Source organism: Mus caroli, unplaced genomic scaffold (genome assembly GCF_978045245.1).
Source record: "Mus caroli unplaced genomic scaffold, Mus_caroli_1 scaffold_11, whole genome shotgun sequence".
Lineage (NCBI taxonomy): Eukaryota > Metazoa > Chordata > Mammalia > Rodentia > Muridae > Mus > Mus caroli.
In genome coordinates, this window is record NW_028227266.1 from 104,936,763 (window position 1) to 104,958,942 (window position 22,180).

Genomic DNA, 22,180 nt, shown 5'->3' on the forward strand with positions numbered 1-22,180 from the left:
TGTGAAGAAACAGAGTGCAAGCATGGTTTGGTGTGGGTGATGAGCGAGATGGCCAGTGTATTTACACAATAGTGTACACCCAGGACTTGCCCTTTCTCTGCATAAGACTCTGTCACAGGCATAATCAATCTCTCTCTCTCTCTCTCTCTCTCTCTCTCTCTCTCTCTCTTTCTCCCTCCCTCCCTCCCTTCCTCTACCACTTCTTCCTTTCTTCCTTTCTTCTCTACCTCTCTCTTCTCTTTCTCTTTTTTTTAATCTTCCTCCAATGGAGAAGGCAAGAAACAAACCCCTACTGCGTGGCTACTGTGAGCCACAGCTCTTTAAACACTTTGTCTCATCTGATCCATATACATCATTCGTCTACAAGCGCATTGTCTCCCTCATGCAGGTGAAGACACTGAAGAGAAGTGAAGCCATTCCAATGCTCATATAACTACCAAAATGATCTGCTTTGTTGGTGTGGCTAAGGGGAAGGATTCTACTGGATATAAGAGAGAGGAAATAGCTAGAGACATCTGGAAGAATCCAGAGCAGAGGGAGAAAGTAGTAGACCGGACGTGTCCAGCAGACCTGACATGCCCGGGGCTATGGAAGCAGAGAGTAGGAGAGAATAGTGGAGATAGTGAGACCATGGAGCTAGGAGAGAGATAGCGAATAGACTAGCCAGAGCACAGAGAAGTAAGAACAGCTGATTATAAGAAGGATGAAGGAAGAGTAGCTGGGGAATGGAAGCCCATGAGCCAGAGAGAGTGTAGGGGATGGGAGGGGTGGCAAGGGCTAGGATGCATGGACTTTGAAATGTTTAACAGGTGCTTGTGATACAGAGGGAGTCTGGAGGACAGCATAAGCTTTGATACACGAATAGGTGCCACAAGTAGCCAGCCATCTGTCCCTTCTGCCAGAGGTAAGGGAGATGACTCATTTTGGCAGATGGGAACCAATTCCTGGAGAATGCTGGCTTTTATCTAACTGCCAATAATCTGTCTATAGTCCAGGTTGAGCTCATTCTGGATATGTGGACCACCTTTTGGAGTTCAGGGGATTAGTTTCCTTTGGATCTGACAGTAAGTGATAAGTGGCAGATGTAAGATTTTAAAAGTATGACTTCTGTACCCCAGAGCCCATGCTGTTTCTCCTAAACAACACAAAAGTGTGTCTTCTCCCTTCTTTTCTACCTATGAGCTCTCTACTCATCCTTCAAGGCCAGCTCGGACTTCCTCTCCTCTAGGAGACATCCCCAGATGCTCCCGTGATTATAGGCCACCCTTCCCCTTCGGAAGCACACTTCTACATTGCAGTTCAGTGGTTGACTTAATGAACAGGGCTTACTTTTCATCTGCCTCTCTGCTGTGGAACACAGGGCCTGAAGGAGGGTTCCTGAGAGCGCCTGCAAGATGCTGAAGTTTTCTGTGGTGAAGAGAAACTCCTCAAACGGCTCGCTGGCTATTTTCTGCAACTCTCGGACATCTTGAATATTGATCCCTACCACAAACACAAAGACCCCGTCTCTTTTCAGCTGGTCAGCCACATCCTGGACCTCATCACTGGACTCCCCATCTGTCACCAGGACAACTATCTGAGGAACCCCATCCTTGGCACGGCTGCCACTCATCTCAGTCAAGGAGTTGGCCCTGATGAACTCCAGGGCGCTTCCGGTACTTGTGCCCCCCATGCTGTAGGGCAAATTCCGGATCCGTTCCAGGACAGCGCTCTTCAGAGAGGATTGCTTCAGCGGAAAGGCTGGGTAGATGTTGTCACTGTACTGGACCAGCCCCACTTGCACCTGATCACTTTTGACGTCGAGCCCCGAGACAACAGAGTGAAGGAAATGCTTCACTTTCTGGAAGTTCTGGAGTCCGATGCTAGTTGAACTGTCCACCAAAAACACAATGTCAGCTGGGGATGCTTCTGTGCATGCTGTAAAGAAGGAGGTAAACAGAGCGAGTCTCAGAGGGTTTGCTGACAATGCCTAGAATCGGTAAAGCATGGTGCTGAACAAAAAGAAGGGAGAGCGGAGGTGTGCTGGTGGTGTCCCCCACTCATCTTCCAAGGCTTCAAGCCTGCCCGACTGCTGCTGCTCCTGCCTTAAAACCCACTGGACAATCCCCAGACTTGTGGCAAGAAGGTAAACCTTTTGCAATTTTAACAGCATACTGAAAGAGGGATGGTCTTATCCCCAGTCGAGATAAGCCATCTGTCTCCCCATCTTGTGATGAAAATCTCCTCTCAAGGCACTTGCTGGCTAGAACATGTCCCATTCTCTTTAGTAGGTATCACTGCCCGTCTAGCACTTAGCAGCCCTGTGGTCCGTCACTCTTTGAGACTTTTCTTCTCCTGTCGCTGAAATCTGTACACAGTCCCTACCTGCTCAGGGGCATTTTAATGATCATCTACTATATCAGACATCGCGACTCTGCTCAGGTCCTGCTGATTCCTTTTGACCATTTCTGAGCATTGCTCTTTGGAGGACTTCCCTCCAGCCACTGTCTTTTTCTCAATTTTACAAAAGCCAGATTCTTGTTGGGTCAGGACAACCTTGAGACGTAACATCTGCTCTTAAGTTCCCACAGAACATGTGCTGTTAGGTTCCCACAAAGGGTCAGGACAACACTGGCTTTGTGGAACTTTTGGCAGAGTTCACACAGGCCCTTCCTTCCTTTCCTCTGCATCTCTGTCCGGCATAGCCTTATTGACTGTCCCCTTAGGGGGGAACCTAATTAAAGTATGTCATTCCAGTTCTTGTCATGGGCTCTGCTTCTGCAAGCACTCGGTCTAACAGACCTGCTCTAGACAGTGGGTCTAACAGACCTGCTCTAGACAGTGGGTCTAACAGACCTGCTCTAGACAGTGGGTCTAACAGACCTGCTCTAGACAGTGGGTCCAACAGACCTGCTCTAGACGGTGGGTCTAACAGACCTGCTCTAGACGGTGGGTCTAACAGACCTGCTCTAGACAATGGGTCTAACTGTCCTGGGAAACAACTCTCTAGCTCTACCACACCCTCGTGGTGCCATTAACCTCAGGTTACTTATCTGAGAAACGCAAAAGTAGCGATGCTAACCATCCTGCCTATTTACAAATTGGAGGCCATAGACCAGCCTAATGAGAAATGTAAACAAGGCTGGAAGTAGAGCCATGGTTCTCAACCTGGGGGTTCAAAACCCCTCTGGGGGGGGTCAAATGACCCTTTCACAGGGGTCTATTAAGACCACCAGGAAACACAGGTGTTAATACTATGATTTATAACAGTAGCAAATTACAGTTATGGTGTAGCAATGAAAAGTTTATGGTTGGGGGCGAGGGGGGGTCAGCACAACATGAGGCAGTGTATTAAAGGGTTGGAGCATTAGGAAGGCTGAGAACCCCTGCTGTAGAGCAGCAAGCTGGTGGTAGTTATGACTGCATACATAAGACATCTTTGTAAACTTTGAAGTGCTATTTTTAAAGTATCCGATCTCTCACACACTGTAGGGTTTTAGCACATCTTCCAGGTTATATGCTCCTAAAGGGAAATATCCAAATAAAGAGATAATGGAGGCCTGTCCTCTTGTGGAGTTTAATGGGACCATGTACAGTCATCTCTTTCTCTGCTTGAAGTTTTATGCCTTAGGAAAACATGTGCAGGTGTCCACAAGTCTACAATGGATGCATTAAGAAAAATTTGAAAAACAAAGCTGTGTATTTTCCAGGAAGGCTGAGTAGCCAACTTATGACGGATTTTCTTCAGTTTGGGTCCTATCAAGGGCAGAAGGAAGTCAGAGACAGGTATGTCCTCTCACAGGTGCCAATGGGCAAACCAGTAGGAAGCGCACACGGGTAACCCTGGGTTACGTAGCCCGTGTGCCCAACTTTGTAACTATACAACTGTGTTTAATGCTTCCGACTCTCTGGTACAGGTGCTGTCATCCTAGGAAGGAATCTCAGATTCAGAGAGGTTAAATGGATGGTCCAAGATGACACCAGAAGTGAAAGACAGGATCTAAGCTGGGGCCTTTCTTCTCTCTAAACTGTGTCCTCTTGACCCAGAATGCTGACAATGAAGCAAGCAAAGGCCCTGGGGACCTCCTGGTCTACTCACCCCCTGCCCCTTGGCCAGGCAAGATGGGCAGGGAAACCCGTGAATGAGAACACCATTCTTGGGACAAATAATCCTTCCTTCAAAAATGGGCTTGCACTCCTTCCAGTTACGGCACTGCCACAGGCCCTCGGGATGCAAGAGGTGTGGTCAGTGCTGGGAAATGAAACAGATACATCTTGTTGTGTGAATTTGTAATCTCTGAGTTAAATACACACACACACACACACACACAAATAAGTAAAGGGGTGTGAGAAAGAAACTTTGGAGTTCTTTGATGTCCAGATGTAAAGAAGGAGAGGTTACCTGGAGACTCCTGCTCAGTATATTGAGCTGCCTTCGCTAGAGTACTGCAGAGCTCTGGCCGCAGCTTCTGGGCGAGGCCAGGCAAGCCAGGGAAGTTGGGAACAAAAAAGGTGAAGTTATCCTTGGGACTACTCGCAGTCTCCCGGAGTTCAGCCTGAGATGCGTCTTTGACCCCGATAGCGTATACCAAGATTCCCGCTCTCCTGAGAGCTTCAGCAGGTTCGCGAATGTGGTCCTCTGCTAGACCGCTGCTCACCACCATGGCCACCTGAGGCACCCCTTGGCTTGCCCGGCTCCCGGCTCCTTCCCAGAAGTGATGCTCTAAGATGAACTGCAGGGCCTGGCCCATCCTGTTGCCTCCAGGCTTAAACTGAAGTCCACGGATATGTTTCAACACATCGCCTTTGCGGTGATAAGTCGAAAGCAGGAACTCGGAAGTGGGTGTATCGCCATACTGGGCCAGACCCACACGGATGTTGTCTCTGCCAACTAGCAAACTGTTTGCCAATATGGACAAGAAGTTCCGCACACTGTGGGCATGCTGGGGGTTGATGCTGTTGTGGACCAGAAACACAATGTCTCCCACAGACGCCTCCCTGCAGACTTCAAAAGAGAGGTACCTTGAGTTAAAAAGTACACATTGACAACTACCAGCTGAGAACCAGTTTCATCCAGTGCAGTGCCCTCTTCCCTCCCCACGGGTGTGCTGGCGCAGCTGTCTAAAGGCAGGCAGCCCAGACACACTGCTCTTCCCTTCCCCTACCCCTACTCCCATCCCATGCTTACAGTCTATCCTTGCTCACCTGCCACCTTCCCCTCCCCTCCTCAGACATGTGACCTTCTAATTGGGTCCCACACCAGGTTCTCCATCCCTCCAGCATCACTGGTAAGAGAGGCCCATTGGACTTGCAAACTTTATATGCCCCAATACAGGGGAATGCCAGGGCCAAAAGAACGGGAATGGGTGGGTAGGGAAGTGGGGGGGGGGTATGGGGGACTTTTGGGATAGCATTGGAAATGTAATTGAGGAAAATAAGTAATAAAAAATATTAAAAATTAAAAAAAAAGAAAACTCAGCTTTCTGCCAATAGAGGGTGCTGTTAGAAACCACACAGCCCCCTTTATGTGGAGATCTGACCCACTGAGAGGGCTTGGCCCACATATCCCTCTAGCTGCCACAATGGCTGCAGTTAACTGCTCACATCAATGTCTGTGATTAGAAGAAAGGAAGAGGGAGAGAGAAGATAACATTTACAAGGAAGGAGCGCTGCTACTGTTAGCAGCAGCAGCAGCAGCACACTGTGTATGCGTGTGCCACAGCAGACGCGTGGAGGTCAGAGGACAGCTCCATAGTCACTTCTCCTCTTCCGCCTTCATGTGTGTTCACCAGACTCACACCATTGGATGGCAAATCCCTTTAACCACCAAGCCATCTTGTTAGCCCCAAGGATGGAACTCTTGAACAATCATGAAAACAAATGAAGAAATTAAAACTTTGGAACTAGAAACTATTGTAACCAATACACAAGTGTAGCCACTAGCCACATATGGTCACTGAGCTCTGGGAACATAGCTAGTGTGAAGGAGAAATGGGATTCTCTGCCTTTTACTGGCTTTTTATACTCAAGTGATCAAATAGTCACACTAGACTATGAATAGACATCTCAAATAGTCACAGGCAGTTAGTAGCCACTATGTCTAAAATAAGACATCTCATTCACCCAGGGGAGTCACCACCCACATCAGCCATCAATCAAGAAAATATATCAGGAGCTTGCCTGTAGGCTGATCTGGTAGCGACATTTCTCAACTGAGATTCCCTCTCCCAAAATGACTGTAACCTGTGTCAAGTTGACATAAAACTGACCAGCACAGCATCTCACTGGCATTCCTTCAAAGAGCTACACAGAGCCCAGCTCTTCCAAAATCCAACCCATAAAACTTCTACTATAAGCCCATACCGCAGAAAGCAAAGACCGAGACAAGCAGAAACAGAGAACGGCTGTGGGGAACTTGGTAAAAATCCAAGGACGTCAAATCCCTGCATCTCTCTGGAGTCCTGGGATATATCTTGTAGAAGTTTGCCTTGACTTTGGCCATAAAGCCAAGTGGAGTCTGACTGTAGAAAGGGCAGGCAGGTAAGACACCTTAGGCTTTCAGCACTGTTGCTCTTGGGCTCTTCCACCAGGAAAAGAGGATCCAGCCACAAGTGCAGAAGTGTCTAATCGGTTTCTGCCCCTGTGATAGCTAATCCTGGTTGTCAACCTGAAGACACCTAAAATCAGCTAAAACCAAGAACCTGGGCATGCCCTAGGGGATTTTCTTGATTAGATAATTTGAGGTAAGGAGACTCACCCTAAATCTGGGCCAAACCTTCTGGCGGCAGCCCATCTAGAAGGATGTGGAAGAAGGAAGCTTCAGGCCGCTGCCAAACAGGCTGGGGGCACGACTCAAGTCAGTAAAGTGTTTGCAACCATAAGGTCCTGAGTTCACATGGGGTAGATTTGGGGTGCAGCAGTGCACACCTGTAAACCCAGCCCGAGCGAGGAGGCAGAGACCGATGGGTCCCTGGAGTACGCTGGCCGACCGGCCTACCCAAAGCAAGCTCTGGCTTCAGTGAGAGACCCTGACTCAAAAAGTAAGGTAGACATTGACTGAAGAAGACACACCTCTAACGTCTGCACGCACATACGTGTGCACAAGCACCCCAAAGCACACATGAACACGCCTCGATGTACACCGTGGGAACATACCCCTATGCACATAAAGACTACCAAAAAATTACAGAAGCGCCACTAGCGTTGGGCAAAAGTACCCACCTCATGATGACAAACACCTCAGAGCAGCTCTGTCGTGGAGACAAAGCAGGGCATGCAACTCTTCCAAAGCCCCAGAACACCAGCTTCTTAAAGCTTGGCAATACATTATGACACATGAGGCTTTCAATACATCTATTTGTCTTACCACTTGGGGTTAAGTTTTTTTTTTATAAAATCGAGTACCCTCCCCCACTTAGTGCTTCCAGGCTCCAAGGAAATTCTCCTTCGAGGAGTAGATTCCTTTTGATGATGATGATGATGATGATGATGATGATGACGGTGCTCTCATTGGGTTTCCTCTTAAGGCTGTCACTCCTACCAACTCTCTAGCAAGCAAGCATTTGTACTTAAGGCTTTCATGTATTACCAATCCTCTGTGACTTGACGAAGCCCAAACCAGCTGCAAGGGAGATGATCAACCAAAATGTCTTCCAAGATCCCATGATAGATGTGATCCTAGAGAGAAAAGAAAAGAAAGAGACCTTGTCATTTAAAAGTATGTCTTCATTTAAAATGAGTGTATCAGGTTGTATGCACGTTAGACCTCAGTACTACTGAGAGAAATGTTTAGAAGACAGGATCTCCTGTAGATGGGTATGAGCATGTAACCTGTAACCCCAACGTCACCACAGAGGAGGGGAGGAAGAGAGAGCGACGCTGGAGGCTCGTGGCCCAGCCAGTCTAGCTAAAATGGCAAGTGTTGGGTCATTGAGAGACCTTGTCTCAAAAAAAAAAAAAAATGTTGAAAGGCAAGCAAGAGAGTTCGGTGGGCAAAGCTACTTGTTCCCAAGCTGTCTTAGTTAGGGTTTTACTGCTGTGAACAGACACCATGACCAAGGCAAGTCTTATAAAAACAACATTTAATTGGGGCTGGTTTACAGGTTCAGAGGTTCAGTCCATTATCATCAAGGTGGGAGCATGGCAGTAACCAGGCAGGCATGGCACAGGCAGAGCTGAGAGTTCTACGTCTTCATCCAAAGGCTGCTAGTGGAAGACTGACTTCCAGGCAACTGGGGTGAGAGTCTTAAGCCCACACCCACAGTGACACACCTATTCCAACCAGGTCACACCTATTCCAACCAGGCCACACATCCAGATGGTACCACTCCCTGGTCCAAGAATATACAAACCATCACACAAGCCCAACAACCTGAGTTCAATCCTTGAAACCCACATTACAGAAAAAGAAAACCAACACTTGCAAGTTGTCCTCTGACTGCCACACTGTAGCACAAGTGCATACGACAAACACATACACACTAAATAAGTAATGTGGAAATATGACTGAAGAAGACACGCTCACATCAGCCTCTGTCCTCTATACATGTCTATGTAAGCATGTACACCCAACACAACTCACACATATATGTAAAATTATAATGATGGTGGTAATGGTGGTGGTGACGGTGGTGATGGTGATGATGATGATAAACCTTGACACATTGCTTCAATTGTGTAAGAAAAATGCCCCCATTAGTCTGATCAGGAAGAATTCTGTAAACACTGGAGTGTACACACCTCAGACTTGCTGTTGATAGCTGTGCAGATGTGGTTTGTGAATGGGGGAGGCCTATGAGGGGGAGCAGAACTCCCACTTCGCACACTGAATTCATTTGGTGGAACATAAACATTTCTTGGTGATTTTACTTGTATTTTTATACAAGAGTTAGATGACCCGATAAACATTTGCAGCATCCAGAATTTGTCTAATATCTTAGAGGACATCTGCCTGGTAAAAAACAGCTTAGCCAGAACATATTTTATATCCCCTGGAAGGAACACAAAATCACCTCTTCCCCTGAGCTTGGACCTATGTCCAATGGCATCCATAAAAGTTATCGAGTCTGGAGTCGATTCTTCTTTGACTGTAAGAAGAGTGCAGTGACCACGTGAGATGTGAGTCTCCAAGCAGAGAAGGTGACATCTCACCTTTCTGCTCTTAGCCCATCAAGCTCACAACCATAGAACTCTGCTTCCAGAGTTTCAATCACAAATCCACTAAATAGTGCATCTTGGGCAAATTGTATTTCTTCTCTGTGCCTTAGTTTCCCCAATAGCACCTACTCATAGTGTTGTAATCAAGATTGAGTGAGTCCATCCTTATAAAAAAACATTTAATCCATGAAAATGGCAAAGAAAGTTAAGCCGGAATAAGTTCATAACACACCCTCACATGTGTAATAACATCTGTGACATTTCCTTCCTAACACCCAGGAAGCCAGGGGAAAGGAGCAGAGATCTCAGCCAGCCTGGGCTAACAGCAAACCCTCGCTCAAAATAAGGAAATAATTAGCCATCCACAAGTTGTTAAGACAGAAAAGTGGTCAGGAGACCTTCTTGTGGAAGGGAGAAAGGGAGGGAGGACAGAAGGAGGGAGGGAGGGAGGGACAGAGGGAGAGAGGGAAGAAGGAAGGAAAGAAAATAAAAAGCTATACTTCAATATTTTCAATTCTGGAGCTAATAAATTTATATGTAAAATAAAACCTTCCAAGAAGGCATCCGCATCTTCATATCCCATTATGTCCCCCTTAATACCAATAGAAACATTTTTGGATAATTGTAAATAAAGTTTAATTAGTAAGTCAACATTTATAAACATTCAACAGCTGTGCATATGTGTGTTGAAAGTCTCATCTATACATTAATGGCTTTATTTACATTATATGTACTATTTCAGGAAGCTGTTTAAGTCTGACAGTTTGCATGTAAACAGGCAGCATCCACCATGGAAGCAGGATATAAAACCAGTAAAAGAAGTGTGATTGGTGTGGGAAAGCAAAGGCTATTGAGTCCAATAACAACTAAGGCATTGCAGAGGAGAAAGACTTCTCTCAAAGTTAAACAGTGGACTCACATGAGCCCACTGCACCTCAGGTGACCTGGCCAAGACTGAGTCCCTCAGGAGCTGGAGAGCTGGCTTAGCATCAGAGAGAAGCCATGTGTAACTCCAGTCCCCGGGGATCTGACAGTCTCTTCTGGCTCCCATGGTACCACACATACATAGTGCACCGACATGCATGCAGACAAAGTGCCCATGGCACAGAAAAATAAAGAGTCTGAGTGTGCCACATGGGCTGATAATGTGCCCCACAAATGCCACAGATTGACAAAACCCCAATATCATGCATGAGAACCTCTTTAAGTTGTTGGTCGGGCTATCCAAGTGGTTCCTAAAGCTATCAATATTGTCTATTGCTGTTGCCTGCAGGTGCTCCCCCAAGGTTAAAGGTAGGTCTGATTACTAAAGACACCACACAGGTCTGAACACAGGACTCAGGAGATTCTAGCTGAATCTGATCTGAAAGCCTGCTGTCCCGCTTCCAGAATACCAGAAGGTTCTGTGCAAGCTGCCAAGGGAGATAAACAAACAATAATAGTCCTGCACAATCATGATGTCTACGAACCACGACAGTGACATGGCTGGACAAGATACAAGAGTGGCACTCATATATTGGCAGTAACCAACAACCATCTAATTGGACTTAAGATCCACTTAACAGAAAGGAAACCATGCCTGAAAGTAGAAACCTACTCAACCTAGCCATGAGTCTTAGACTTAGATGCCACGTTTCTAGACCAACATAATTCTTAACTACACTCTGGAACCTATCCTTTTTTTTTGGTTGGTTGGGGTTTTTTGTTTGTTTATTTGTTTGTTTTTCGAGACAGGGTTTCTCTGTGTAGCCCTGCCTGTCCTGGAACTCACTCTGTAGACCAGGCTGGCCTCAAACTCAGAAATCTGCCTGCCTCTGCCACCCAAGTGCAGGGATTAAAGGCGTGCACCACCACTGCCCGGTCTGAAACCTATTCTTATAGCCGCAGATAGCCATAGCTTTCACCCCACATCAGAGAAGCTTCTCTTTACAGCATATGTCAACCATTACACAAATCATTGCAGAAAACCACATAAAATAAAGGCCAGCTGATCGCGGGATGTCAGCTACACATCTACACTACAACTCCTGCTCCTAAGGCTCAGGCAGCATCACGGAAGAGAAAACAGAGAGATTATAAGATCCAGCGAAACAAGAAGTCTGCTGAGAGACACTGTCTCCTAGAAATAACACGGAAGCACCCATGATCCCTCACCAATATGGCTGCCTAAACAAGACCTGAGCAAAGACTACAGGGAACTCCTTACTGCTGAATTAGTTCCTACCAGAGACGAGCCCCTGATTGGGTACCGAATACAAAGTGAGCCCCTGATTGGCTATCCAATACAAAGTGATCTCCCTGATTGGCTATCCAGTACAAAGTGATCAGCCCTGAAATCATATATACAAGTAACACTAAGCATACTTAGTAGGTTGTATTTATATATTTATGCGTGCATGTGTGTGTGTGTGTGTGTGTGTGTGTGTGTGTGTGTGTGTGTGTGTAACGTGTAACTTGTGTAATGTGTGTAACAGTAATAAAGAAAAGGGACCATTAATTTGAAAGGGAGTAAGGGTGAACTTGCAAGGGGTTAGACGGAGGAAAGAGAAGAAGGGATGTTATGTTATATTATAATTAAAATGTTAACAGAAGTCCCTTAATATTTCACCAAGGGTGGGGAGGGGCTTACAAGGCCCCACCCCTCGCTGAAGGACTAGTGACAGTTATCAGTTGCTGAGGGTGGGGGTGTCATTTTCTTCGGTGGTGTAGCCACTGAAAAGCAGCGAGTAAAGAAGCTCCGGCTTGTGCTCACGCAAGCAGCCTTAATCAACTCAGTGGGTCACACACAGACGTGAACGTAGGCAGGGACCTGGGAGTACAGTGGAAGGGGTGGGGGTATGAGGAGGTGGGTAAAAATAACTGGCGTTCATATATACATGTATGAAACTGTCAACAAATTAATAAAACTTTGAAAACAATCTACTTTTTTATTATTGTTGTTGTTTACAGTGCAGAGGACTGAACCCAGAGTCTTGAGCTATACCCCTACCTGGCAAACCTGGCAGCAACCAATCTTTTGTTTTGTTTTGTTTTGTTTTGTTTTGTTTTGTTTTGTTTTGTTTTGTTTTGTTTTGAGCCAGGGTCTCAGTTTGGCCTCCAACTCAGAGATCTGCCTGCCTCTGCCTCCCAAGTGCTGGGGTTAAATGTATGTACCGCCATGCCCTGCTGACAGCAACCAATCTTGAGAGAGTGGATATTAAACCAGCTGAATAAATTAAACCAAACAAAATAAATTAAGTTACACAAAATGAGAGACTTCTTTATTGACGGATAAGCAAGTAACCAATTCCCCATCCACTGAGCTTCATCCTCAACGCTGCAATCTACTTCTAAGAATCAGTCAATCAAAAACTTACTTTGTTGGCCTCACTGGTTATAAGAGCACTTGCTGCTCTTGCAGAGGACTTGAATTCAGTTCCCAGTACCCACACTGGGTGGCTTCTGACCATCTGTGACTCCAGCTCTAGGGGATCCTATGTCTTTAGCCTCCACAAGTACCAGAACTCACATGTACACACACACACACACACACACACATGGTTGAGGGGGAGAGAATTAAAGTAGCTTTTAAATTATTTTGCAACCACCACTAGAACAAATGATTCCACTGGACACATCAAAGGATGCTAACACCATCGGATAAAGTTTTGTTGAAACACAAGATGATAACTTGTGGTGGTTTGAAAGAGATGTTCCCACAAATCCTGGGCATTTCAATAGTTGGTCCCAGTTGGAGTTGGTGGCTGTATAGGGAAGATTGGTAGAGGTAGAGTGTCACTGGGTGCAGGCTTTGAGGTTTCAAGGGACATCCGCCATTCCCAGCATGCGCTCTCTGCCTGTTTGTAGATGTGCACACTTAGCTCTCACCTGTTCCTGCCCCGCCCCCCTCCACTACCACCCCGCCCCTCCTCCAATGCCTTTGCTCCACTATTGTGGACTCTGACCCTCTAAAACCATAAGCCAAATTAAACCCTTTCTTTTATAAGCTGCCTTGATCATGGTGTTTTGTCACTGCAACAGAAAATTAACCAAGACAATAATACAATCCTCAAAGTATCTCCTTTTAAACAGTTACAGAGGACAAAACAAATCACCTTTGTAATGGAGAAACCATTACAGGCAGACAATCAAATGGTAACTTCAATGAAGAAGGATGCAGCAACATTATGTTCCTCCTGGAACTGTGAGTGAGAAGCCTCACCACTCCTTATATTTCATTCCTCCCAAGAATCTCATTGTGGGGAGATAATTGCATAAACCACAATTTAAGGGCAGCCTGAAAACTAATGGCCTGTGTTCCTCAAAGATATTCATATGCTGAAAGACTGAAAATGTTAAATAAACAGTCACAGTGTTGAGTATGTGTGCATGTGTGTGAGCATGTGTGGGTGTGTGGGTGCAGTGTGTGCACATGTGTGAGAGAGAGGGGGGACTATAGCAGCCAAAATTCAGCTTCAAAATACTTGGACAAACTGTACAGTGCAAATGGACACAATTAGTTTAGTATCTTCTCCCATTTTCTTTCTACTGGTTTTTATCCTTGGATAATGGCGTACTCTCCCTCTCTCCTCACATTCATAAGCACTGGATCTGGAGCTTTCTTACCATGTGGACTTTGCAGTGTTATACCTCTGGATTGTGAGCTCTGGAAAGCGAATGATTGGAGCTGTGAGGAGGTTCGTGTGCACACATCACACTAGAACCCAACTGGTCTGTCTGGCAGTAAGAATGAACCTAAAGTTCAGCCTACAACGATCGCACGAACACTAACATTCACTTCCTGTGCCCATTCTCAAAGCTTGGCTTAGACATAAATACAACTTTGTTGTAAAACATTTGAGGGAAGCTGTGTCAAACATTTCAATGACAATTAATGGCTCTTTAGACTCCAAAAGTCAACAAGATGTAGAGCATTCCACCAGCAAGTGGGGAGGAGAGGCCAGCACAGCTCTCTCTGGAGCAATAAGTACACCCTGATTCTCACCGTGTGCCAACCACCCAGTTTTTTGGGTTTTTTTTTTTTTTTTTAGAGACTTATTTAATGTATGTGAGTACACTGTCACTCTTTAGACACACCAGAAGAGGGCATCAGATCTCATTACAGATGGTTGTGAGCCACCATGTGGTTGCTGGGAATTGAACTCAGGATCTCTGGAAGAGCATTCAGTGCTCTTAACCACTGAGCCATCTCTCCAGCCTGAGTTTAAACTTTTGGAATGGAATGGACCACTTGTAACTGGCCAAGGTTTTCTCCACATGCTGACTTATCTAAGTCCCTGTGATTCAGACATCAGTTGGGCCATTTGCTGAAAGTGACATCGGCATCATGGCCAAGTAGAGGTGTCCCCAGCTCACCTCCACACATAAAAATGACCAGAATGATAAATTAGCACTTCCATTTTGATCTGAGTGACTAAGGTGTCATGCTGGGGGTACAGCCAGGGGAATGGCAGAAGTTCCAGAACCCAGAGGTTCAAGACGGTCACGTAGAGACAGGAGTGAGCACCTCCATTCTACACCCTGTTTTCCTAGTCAAAATGAACTTAAATGAGGACACACCTCTCCGTATGGGAAAAACTACGGAAGCCCACAGTGGCCCTAAGCAGTGCCCAGGCATCTGTGGCCTTTGTCGCTGGAGAACACTGCAGTCCACATAGGCCTTCAGCAGCTTGGGAGGTAGCCTAAGGGTCTCATAGCTACCACTACTCCAGGGAAGGAGCCTACATTGTATTCTGCCATCCATCTGGGACCCAAGCTGCTATTGTCTGTGTCGCCTTGAAGTTGAAGCTACTGCTAGAATGTGTCCTGGCTCAGGGAACATTAGTTAACTACACCTCTGTCACCGAGCCTCTGTCATCATTGTGCCATGCTCACACACGTGGTCGTGCATCATCCCCATGCCAACCTACCTATTATGAGCCCATATTCCCTGGGGACAACAAGTTATTGCCTCCTTCCCAGCCACTTGGTATTGGCCCCTGCTCTCCACTACTCAGAACCTAGGCCTGTAAGATGGACATGACAGTACATACCTGTTACCCCAGCACTTGAAGATAAAAGGCAAGGAATTCAAGGCCAGCCTGGGCTACATAACAAATTTGAAGCTAGCCTGGACTACCTGAGGCCAGAAAGGGGTGGGGAAGAAAAAGGGGGAAGGGGAAAGAACCTAGGTGTAAAAGAACAATAATGTCTTCCCAGTGCCAGACCACCACAGTGTCCTGATGATGGTGATGATGATGATGATGGTGATGGTGATGATGATGATCCATACAGGCAGAGGAGCAGCTAAAACCCTAGGACCCAAGTTTCCTCTAGAAATGAAGGAAAGACAAGAACATTAAGAGCCACACAAAGCTAGCTAGAGTTTTCCATTCACGTCAGTCTTCCTGCGTTCCTGCTTCACAGATCCCTGCATGTCTCTAGAATGTTCTACACCTCGGGTTTGTCAGCCATCAAACTGGAGTGTGTGCCTTTGCCAGCACCAGGTGGCAGGGCTAGGGTAAGGACACTGGAACCTTGGAAAGGGACAGATTTGTAAAAAGCTGTGACAATCTACAAAATAAAATCCTTTCTTTATAACAAAGAACTGACCACATCTTCCACTTGGTAAATCCAGGAAATAGCGGTGTTTTGATGAACTTGAGATTTCAGATTCTAACAGACTTTCTATGGCAGTAGATGTAGGGAGAGAGCCTCCCTACATCAAAATGATCCAGGTGTCTCGTCTGACACCATGCAGAAGGAACCATGGTCACCCGAGGGAAATAAGCCCCTTAGCTCTTGCTGTCTGTGTTTTTTGCAATGACTTTCATTTTTATCTCTAGAGTCTCAGCTTAAAGGAACTCAGTGACATTGAACTACTTTTTATATCATTTTTGATATCTTAAATAACTTTCTAAAAATGGAATTGGAAAAACATGCACTAGCACAAGTTTACCTGCTGCTGAAGAGAATAAGATATTTCACTTTCTATCACAAGATTCACTGGGGGGGGGGGATATCAACCCCACGGAGGTGGTAATTACAAGATAACACATTTGCCAAGTTTGGGTTCAAAAGCACTGTGTATTCCCTTCCCTTGCCTTAGAACCTTCAGGACTCCTGAACACACACTCGTGAATGTGCATGCACCCCCAGGCTCCTTCCTCAGCATGTTCCAGAACCCAGCTCCCAGGCCACCTCCTCACCCAAGCCTAGAGGGCCACTTGCTCCTTCTTGTACTTTGACTCTGAACCTTGTACACTTATTTCAATGAATAACTGACATTTGTCAGGTTTTCTTCATTGTTTATAATACTCAATATCCACAATGGTTTGCTCTTGAATCTAGTCCCTCTTTTCCCCTTAATTAACTTCATGACAACCAAAGCCTCCTTGTGCAGACCCAAAGCCCTGGCCTTTCCCACACACTACTCCTCCATACACAGGAAATGCTGTTTGTCGGCTCTGCCTTTGTAGAGAGCTATCTAGAAATGGCCAAGCTATCACTGTTTCTACTGCAAACATCCTGGCATAAGGCACCCTCATCTCTCATGCCTGATGACTACAACATCTTTCATGGGTCCCTATTCTGCCCTTTCCCCTGAAATCTATTCTCAACACTTTCGAGGGAGTACTGTGAAATGCAAGCCACTTCTACTCAATACCTCCCCAAGGCTCCCTGGTCTTCTGAGGAAAAGATGGATCCGTGATCTGACCCTGGCTTTTCTCATTTGTCTCTCACTATTGTTATTAATAACGTGGTGGGGGAGGGGGCTCCACAGTGTGGGCAAGTACATGTGTGTGCATGTGTGTGCATGTATGTGCATGTGTGTGCACATGGGGGCCAGAGATCAAAAGCCAGTGCTTCTCACTAGAACCCAGGGCTCTCACTAGAGCCCAGAGCTTGCCAATTAAGCTAAACTGTGCTAGTAAGCCCCTGGGATCCACCTGACTCTGCCTCCCCAGCCCTGGGACTATAAGCATACACTACTGTGCCCAATATTAATCGGGTTCTGAGGACTGAACTCAGGTCCTCAAGCTTGCCCAGCCAGTCTCCACCTACTAAGCCTTCATCCCGTCCCTCATCTTCAGGGTTTATACTCATTCCTTTATCTGCTGTTCTTCAAATCAGTCCGACACTCCCTGAGGGGGTTACAGCCTCTGCCCTTCCTGATCCCTCTGCCTGAAATGTTTTCAACATAGCTCCATGGACAAGCCCCTCACCTCCTGCTCAAATGTGTCTATGTTCAAACGTCACTTTCAAACCACTCTGCGTATAATTGCTATCCCGTCCTCCTTCCCTGCCATACTTTCCCTTTGTCACGGCCCCCGTCACCATCTAATGTACTCTATGATGCTCACTGTCGTCCTGAACTGTTTTCACACTCCCATCTCCCTCCAGAGCACAGAGGAACCCTTTCCTTCCTATGCTGGATTTCCAAATGTGGCTTACTGGGAGAGGCTCCCTTTTGTTAAAATAGAATATTCTTCAACAACAATTTAAAAGTATTTTGGAGAAGTTTGGTGTGCCCTGCCCATCATTTTGGTAAACAGAAAATATGAAGCCTATTGCATCCTCTTTAATACTTTAGCTACAATTTTAAATTTTAAAGTCATTTGTATTAAGAATATATTAGCCAGGCAGTGGTGGCACACGCCTTTAATCCTAGCACTTGGGCGGCAGAGACAGGTGGATTTCTGAGTTTGAGGCCAGTCTGGTCTACAGAGTGAGTTCCAGGACATTCAGGGCTATACAGAGGTTTCTGTCTCGAAAAAAAGTAATAATAATATAATCACACCATTGGTGATGGTGCATGCCTTTAATTCTAGCACTTAGGAGGCAAAAGCAGGTGGATCTCTGAGATTTTTGAGGCCAGCCTGGTCTACAGAGTGAATTCCAGGATAGCCAGGACTATAATCACAGCATTCATGGGGACAGAGGCAGTTGGACCTATATGAGTTCAAGGCCAGCCTGGTCTACAGATCAAGTTTCAGGACATATAGAGAAACTCTTTTAAGGGTGCTTAGTTTAAGAGCCCAGCAAACACTGAAGAGGAGTTGGTCTACCATTGCAACCCATGACCAAGGAGGACCAGGGATATGGTCAGGAAGAGGAGCCACCAGACTCAGTAAGGTAATGAGCTGTTCCTCACACAGAAGGCACAAGATGAACTACGGATGTTAGGGAAGACAGAACAGTCGAGGCCGAAGCAACCACAGACAGCAGTCATCCTTCATGTCCTCCTAGCAACAACACGCTGCATTCGCTGCCACTGCAGAATATACACAGGACTCCACTCCTCTTGGCCAATGGCAAAATAAACATCTCAAATGTTCTTTCCAGGGAACCCATTTCTGAGATTGGAAGCTACCTGACAGTACTCCGTGTGAGCAGACTTTGCAAAGGCCACTGGGCTTCAGGGGTCAGAGGCCAAAACAAACAAACAAACAAAATGGCCACTCTGCATTTTGTAGCCCCTTGGTTTCTTAGCATCTGAAATTAAATGCAAAAAGAAAGGAAGGAATGATGGAGGGAGGGAAGGAGAGAGAGAGAAAAAACAATACCTTGCTCTCCCGTGAATACAGTAGAACAACTCTCTGCCAGGGTTTGCTGCTTTCATCCCACTGAGTTAATCCTAACAGTCTCCACCATCTCTGTGTTTATTCAGTGAATGTAAACTAAATGACCCAGCATGGTAGCACTGATCACCAACCCTGGTAGCCCAAGGCCAATCCTCAGAACCCACAGGGTCGAAGGAAAGGTTCCACTCAACTCCTCTAAGTTGTCCTCTGACCTCCACACACGCACATGACACAAATGATACAAGAATAAACGTTAAGAAATACGTAAAGGGATTTCCCAAAATCATCCAAAAAACTATACATAAAATCAAATTCTTACCTACTTTAAATTTCCTTAGAGTACTTGATTTAAAAAAAAAAATCGTTTTCTTCAACTCTAGCAAATGCTTAGAACTAAGTGATTAGAATGAAGACCTCTACCATTTCATTTTAAATTTGTTAAAATAATAATAATAACAGGAGCCAGACTTTGTAGCACAGGTCTGTAGCCTCGCTATTTAGGATTGCTGAAGCAGAAGGATTGCAAGTTCAAGGCCAACCTGAGCAACTTATTGAGATTCTGCCTCACAATAAAAGCTTTAAAGGGGTCAGTATGAATGTAGCTCACTTGGTACAATTCTGTCTCCAGCAGAACAAGAAAATTAAAATAATAATGAACTACAGAATCTAAATTATGAATAGTCTCTTTAAGTCAAATTTTACTGTACCTTGAAATTTTTATAAAAAATTAAAATTGTTTAACTTGTTCAAATTATTCATGGTCGCTAAACAGAAAGTTCAATAGTAGTCAGAATATATAACTCCTTAAGAGAGGGCAGGGGAGAGAGCAATCAAAGCCTATTATATATATGTAAGAAACTGTCACATGGAGCTGGAGAGGTCTCAGTGGTTAAAAGCATTGGCTGCTCTTCCCGAGGACCTGTGTTCAGTGTCCCGGACCTGCATGGTGACTCCCAAGTATCATCTGATGACCTCCGTGGGCACCAGGCACATCAGTGTGGTGCACAGACGACAGACATGCAGGCAATGTGGTGCACAGACATACATGCAGGCAATGTGGTGCACAGACAGACATACACGCAGGCAATGTGGTGCACAGACATACATGCAGGCAATGTGGTGCACAGACATACATGCAGGCAATGTGGTGCACAGACATACATGCAGGCAAGCACTCATCCACATAAAATAAAAATCAACCTTTTTTAAGATGTAGATTTTAAGAGGATGGCTGGAGCTATGGCTCTGCAGTTAAGAAGAGAACCTAAGTTCCCAGAGAACCTAGGTTCAGTACCCAGCACCCACAAGGCAGTGCACACTGTCTAAAACTTCAGTTCCAGCAGATCTGATGGCCTCTTCTGTCCTCAGCAACCACCAGGCACAACAGTGACACACAGATAGAAGTGCAGGCAAAACCCTTATACTCATAAAATAAAAATAAATTAAAAAAAAGGAAACTGTCTTATAACAAAACTTAGACACACATACAAACGCTTACACACACACACACACACACACACACACACACACACACACGAATCCTGATAAGCTAAGCATAAGAAAATCACTCCAGTATCTTACTCGGGGCTGCCACCAGTTCCCCCAGCATGCTCTGCAAAGGACAGTGGTCTTTTACCTGAGTTCCATATCTTACCTGCCCCAGTTAAGTTGTCAGTGCTTTCTTGTCCCCTGGGTTTTATCATCTAACACCAATCTGCAATTTTGAAACCTCCAAAAGCTTGACTAATCCACAAAGCGCACGTCAGACCCCTTTCCACACAGGAGGTAAGCCCCATACTACTTCATATCTTCTTGCTCGATAAAAGTTCAAAGACTTGCAGGTTCCTTCTTACCACAATTTTGCAACTGAGTTACTTTCTTTCTCCAAGAAGTATTACTTCAGATTCTTCTTCTGTGTCCTTATCCCAGCCTCTACCACTCTCTGTCTCTTTGCTATCTGAGGTTACTCATGTCTGTCCCTACATGCCTCTTTCTCTTTGCCTACGAATAAAAGCAATACTTCTATAGCCAAGCATAGGTGGCGTGGTACCTGGCCTGTCAGCCCAGGACTTTGGAGGTTAAAGCAGAGGACCAGCAGCCGTTCAAGGCTAGCCTCTCTTACTTAGCAAGTTTGAGGCCATCCTGGGCTACAGTGAGACTCTATCTCAAAAGGAATTAAAAAAAAAAATCAAAATAAACAAACAATACAAAGAAAGCTGAAAAGAGGAGAGGAGGAGGAGAGAACATGTGTAAAAACAAATGAAAACAATCATGACCACACCAATACTTGACCATATTGTGCTGTCTGGTGAAACCTAGATTGGGAACAGCATCCAGGTAAAACTTCAGTGCAGCTGCTTTCAATAACTGTTTAATATTACAACGGGGCCGTTACATTCAGCGTGTCAGGTAAAACATGATATTGTGACAAAATTTGAAGATAAAGCTGCGTTGCAGTCCTATTTGAATGAGGATATCTGTAGATCCTCACCAACGACTGACTTAGAGTTTTGTTTTGTGTAATTCAGAATAAAAGGTATCTGGGGAGGGGGAAATAAAACAAAACAAAGTGTACATCAATAAACCTACCCCTAGGAAGAGCTGGTTCTTAGCTGGCACACTGGGGAGGCTGGCTTCTTCAAGCTCTCCTTGTCCTCATCCCTCAGAGTCCGTGTGAGCCTGGGAATCCCCTAGCACACAGGAAGCCAGGAGGAGCAGTGACACACCAGCTTTCCCAGCATTTAATGTTCCCCAGAGAGGGGCGGAAAGGGGCTGTTTATGCTGTGATGCGGGCTGACACTCGTGCATGCTTTATTGCCATTCACCAAAAATGGTCATTGGCTCTGGAAACACCGGCCTTGAAACTGAATACACAAAATACTAGGGAAAACGGTCTCCGAAAAATAATCATGGGGGGAAAAACACAAATGAAACCAACTTTTTTTCTATTCTAATTAAACTCTGAAGGGGAAAAAAAATTCATCACAAGTACTCCTAATTTAAAGTTTTTTACTTTCCAGGAAGTCTCTAAACTTTTTAAGTTTCTTGAAAGCATTCATTTTGAGTCATCCATTACCCACATACCCTCTAGCAAAGAATCCTATGCATACTTGATCTCTACACGATGATATAATGGATGGATAAAGAAAAAGAATAATAATTTGGACAAGGACAAGCAGTGCCTGCATTTCTAACACTGGCCTAGGGAACGTCTGCATTCATCTTGAACGCTCTCAAAAGAAAACACATGGCGATCAGATTAAGGGGCATACAGAGTCAAAAGAAATAGATTGCTGTGCACATGTATGTGTGCACGAGTTGGACTAGATTGTTCTAGTTCGATTTCTGCTGCTGTGAGAAACACTATGACCAAAAGCTACTTGGGGAGGAAAGGGTTAATTTCATCCTAGAGTTTATGCTCCGCCATGAAGGGAAGTCAGGGCAGGAACTGAGGAATCTGGAAGCAAGAACTGAACCAGAGT

General features: G+C 45.4%; 1 protein-coding gene across 1 annotated transcript in view; it reads right to left on the reverse strand.

Moving 5' to 3' along the window:
• The window catches only part of LOC110301934 (collagen alpha-4(VI) chain), a 107,940-nt gene extending 86,587 nt beyond the window's left edge, over positions 1-21,353 (reverse strand). Inside the window, exons 1-4 of the mRNA XM_021172654.2 lie at positions 21,288-21,353; positions 7,568-7,656; positions 4,382-4,984; positions 1,330-1,917 (exon numbers count right to left, since the gene is read on the reverse strand). Coding sequence (XP_021028313.1) covers positions 1,330-1,917; positions 4,382-4,984; positions 7,568-7,643 — 1,267 coding nt within the window. The 5' untranslated portion in view covers positions 7,644-7,656; positions 21,288-21,353. The remainder of the gene's footprint in view (positions 1-1,329; positions 1,918-4,381; positions 4,985-7,567; positions 7,657-21,287) is intronic.
• Between the last annotated feature and the right edge of the window lie 827 nt (positions 21,354-22,180).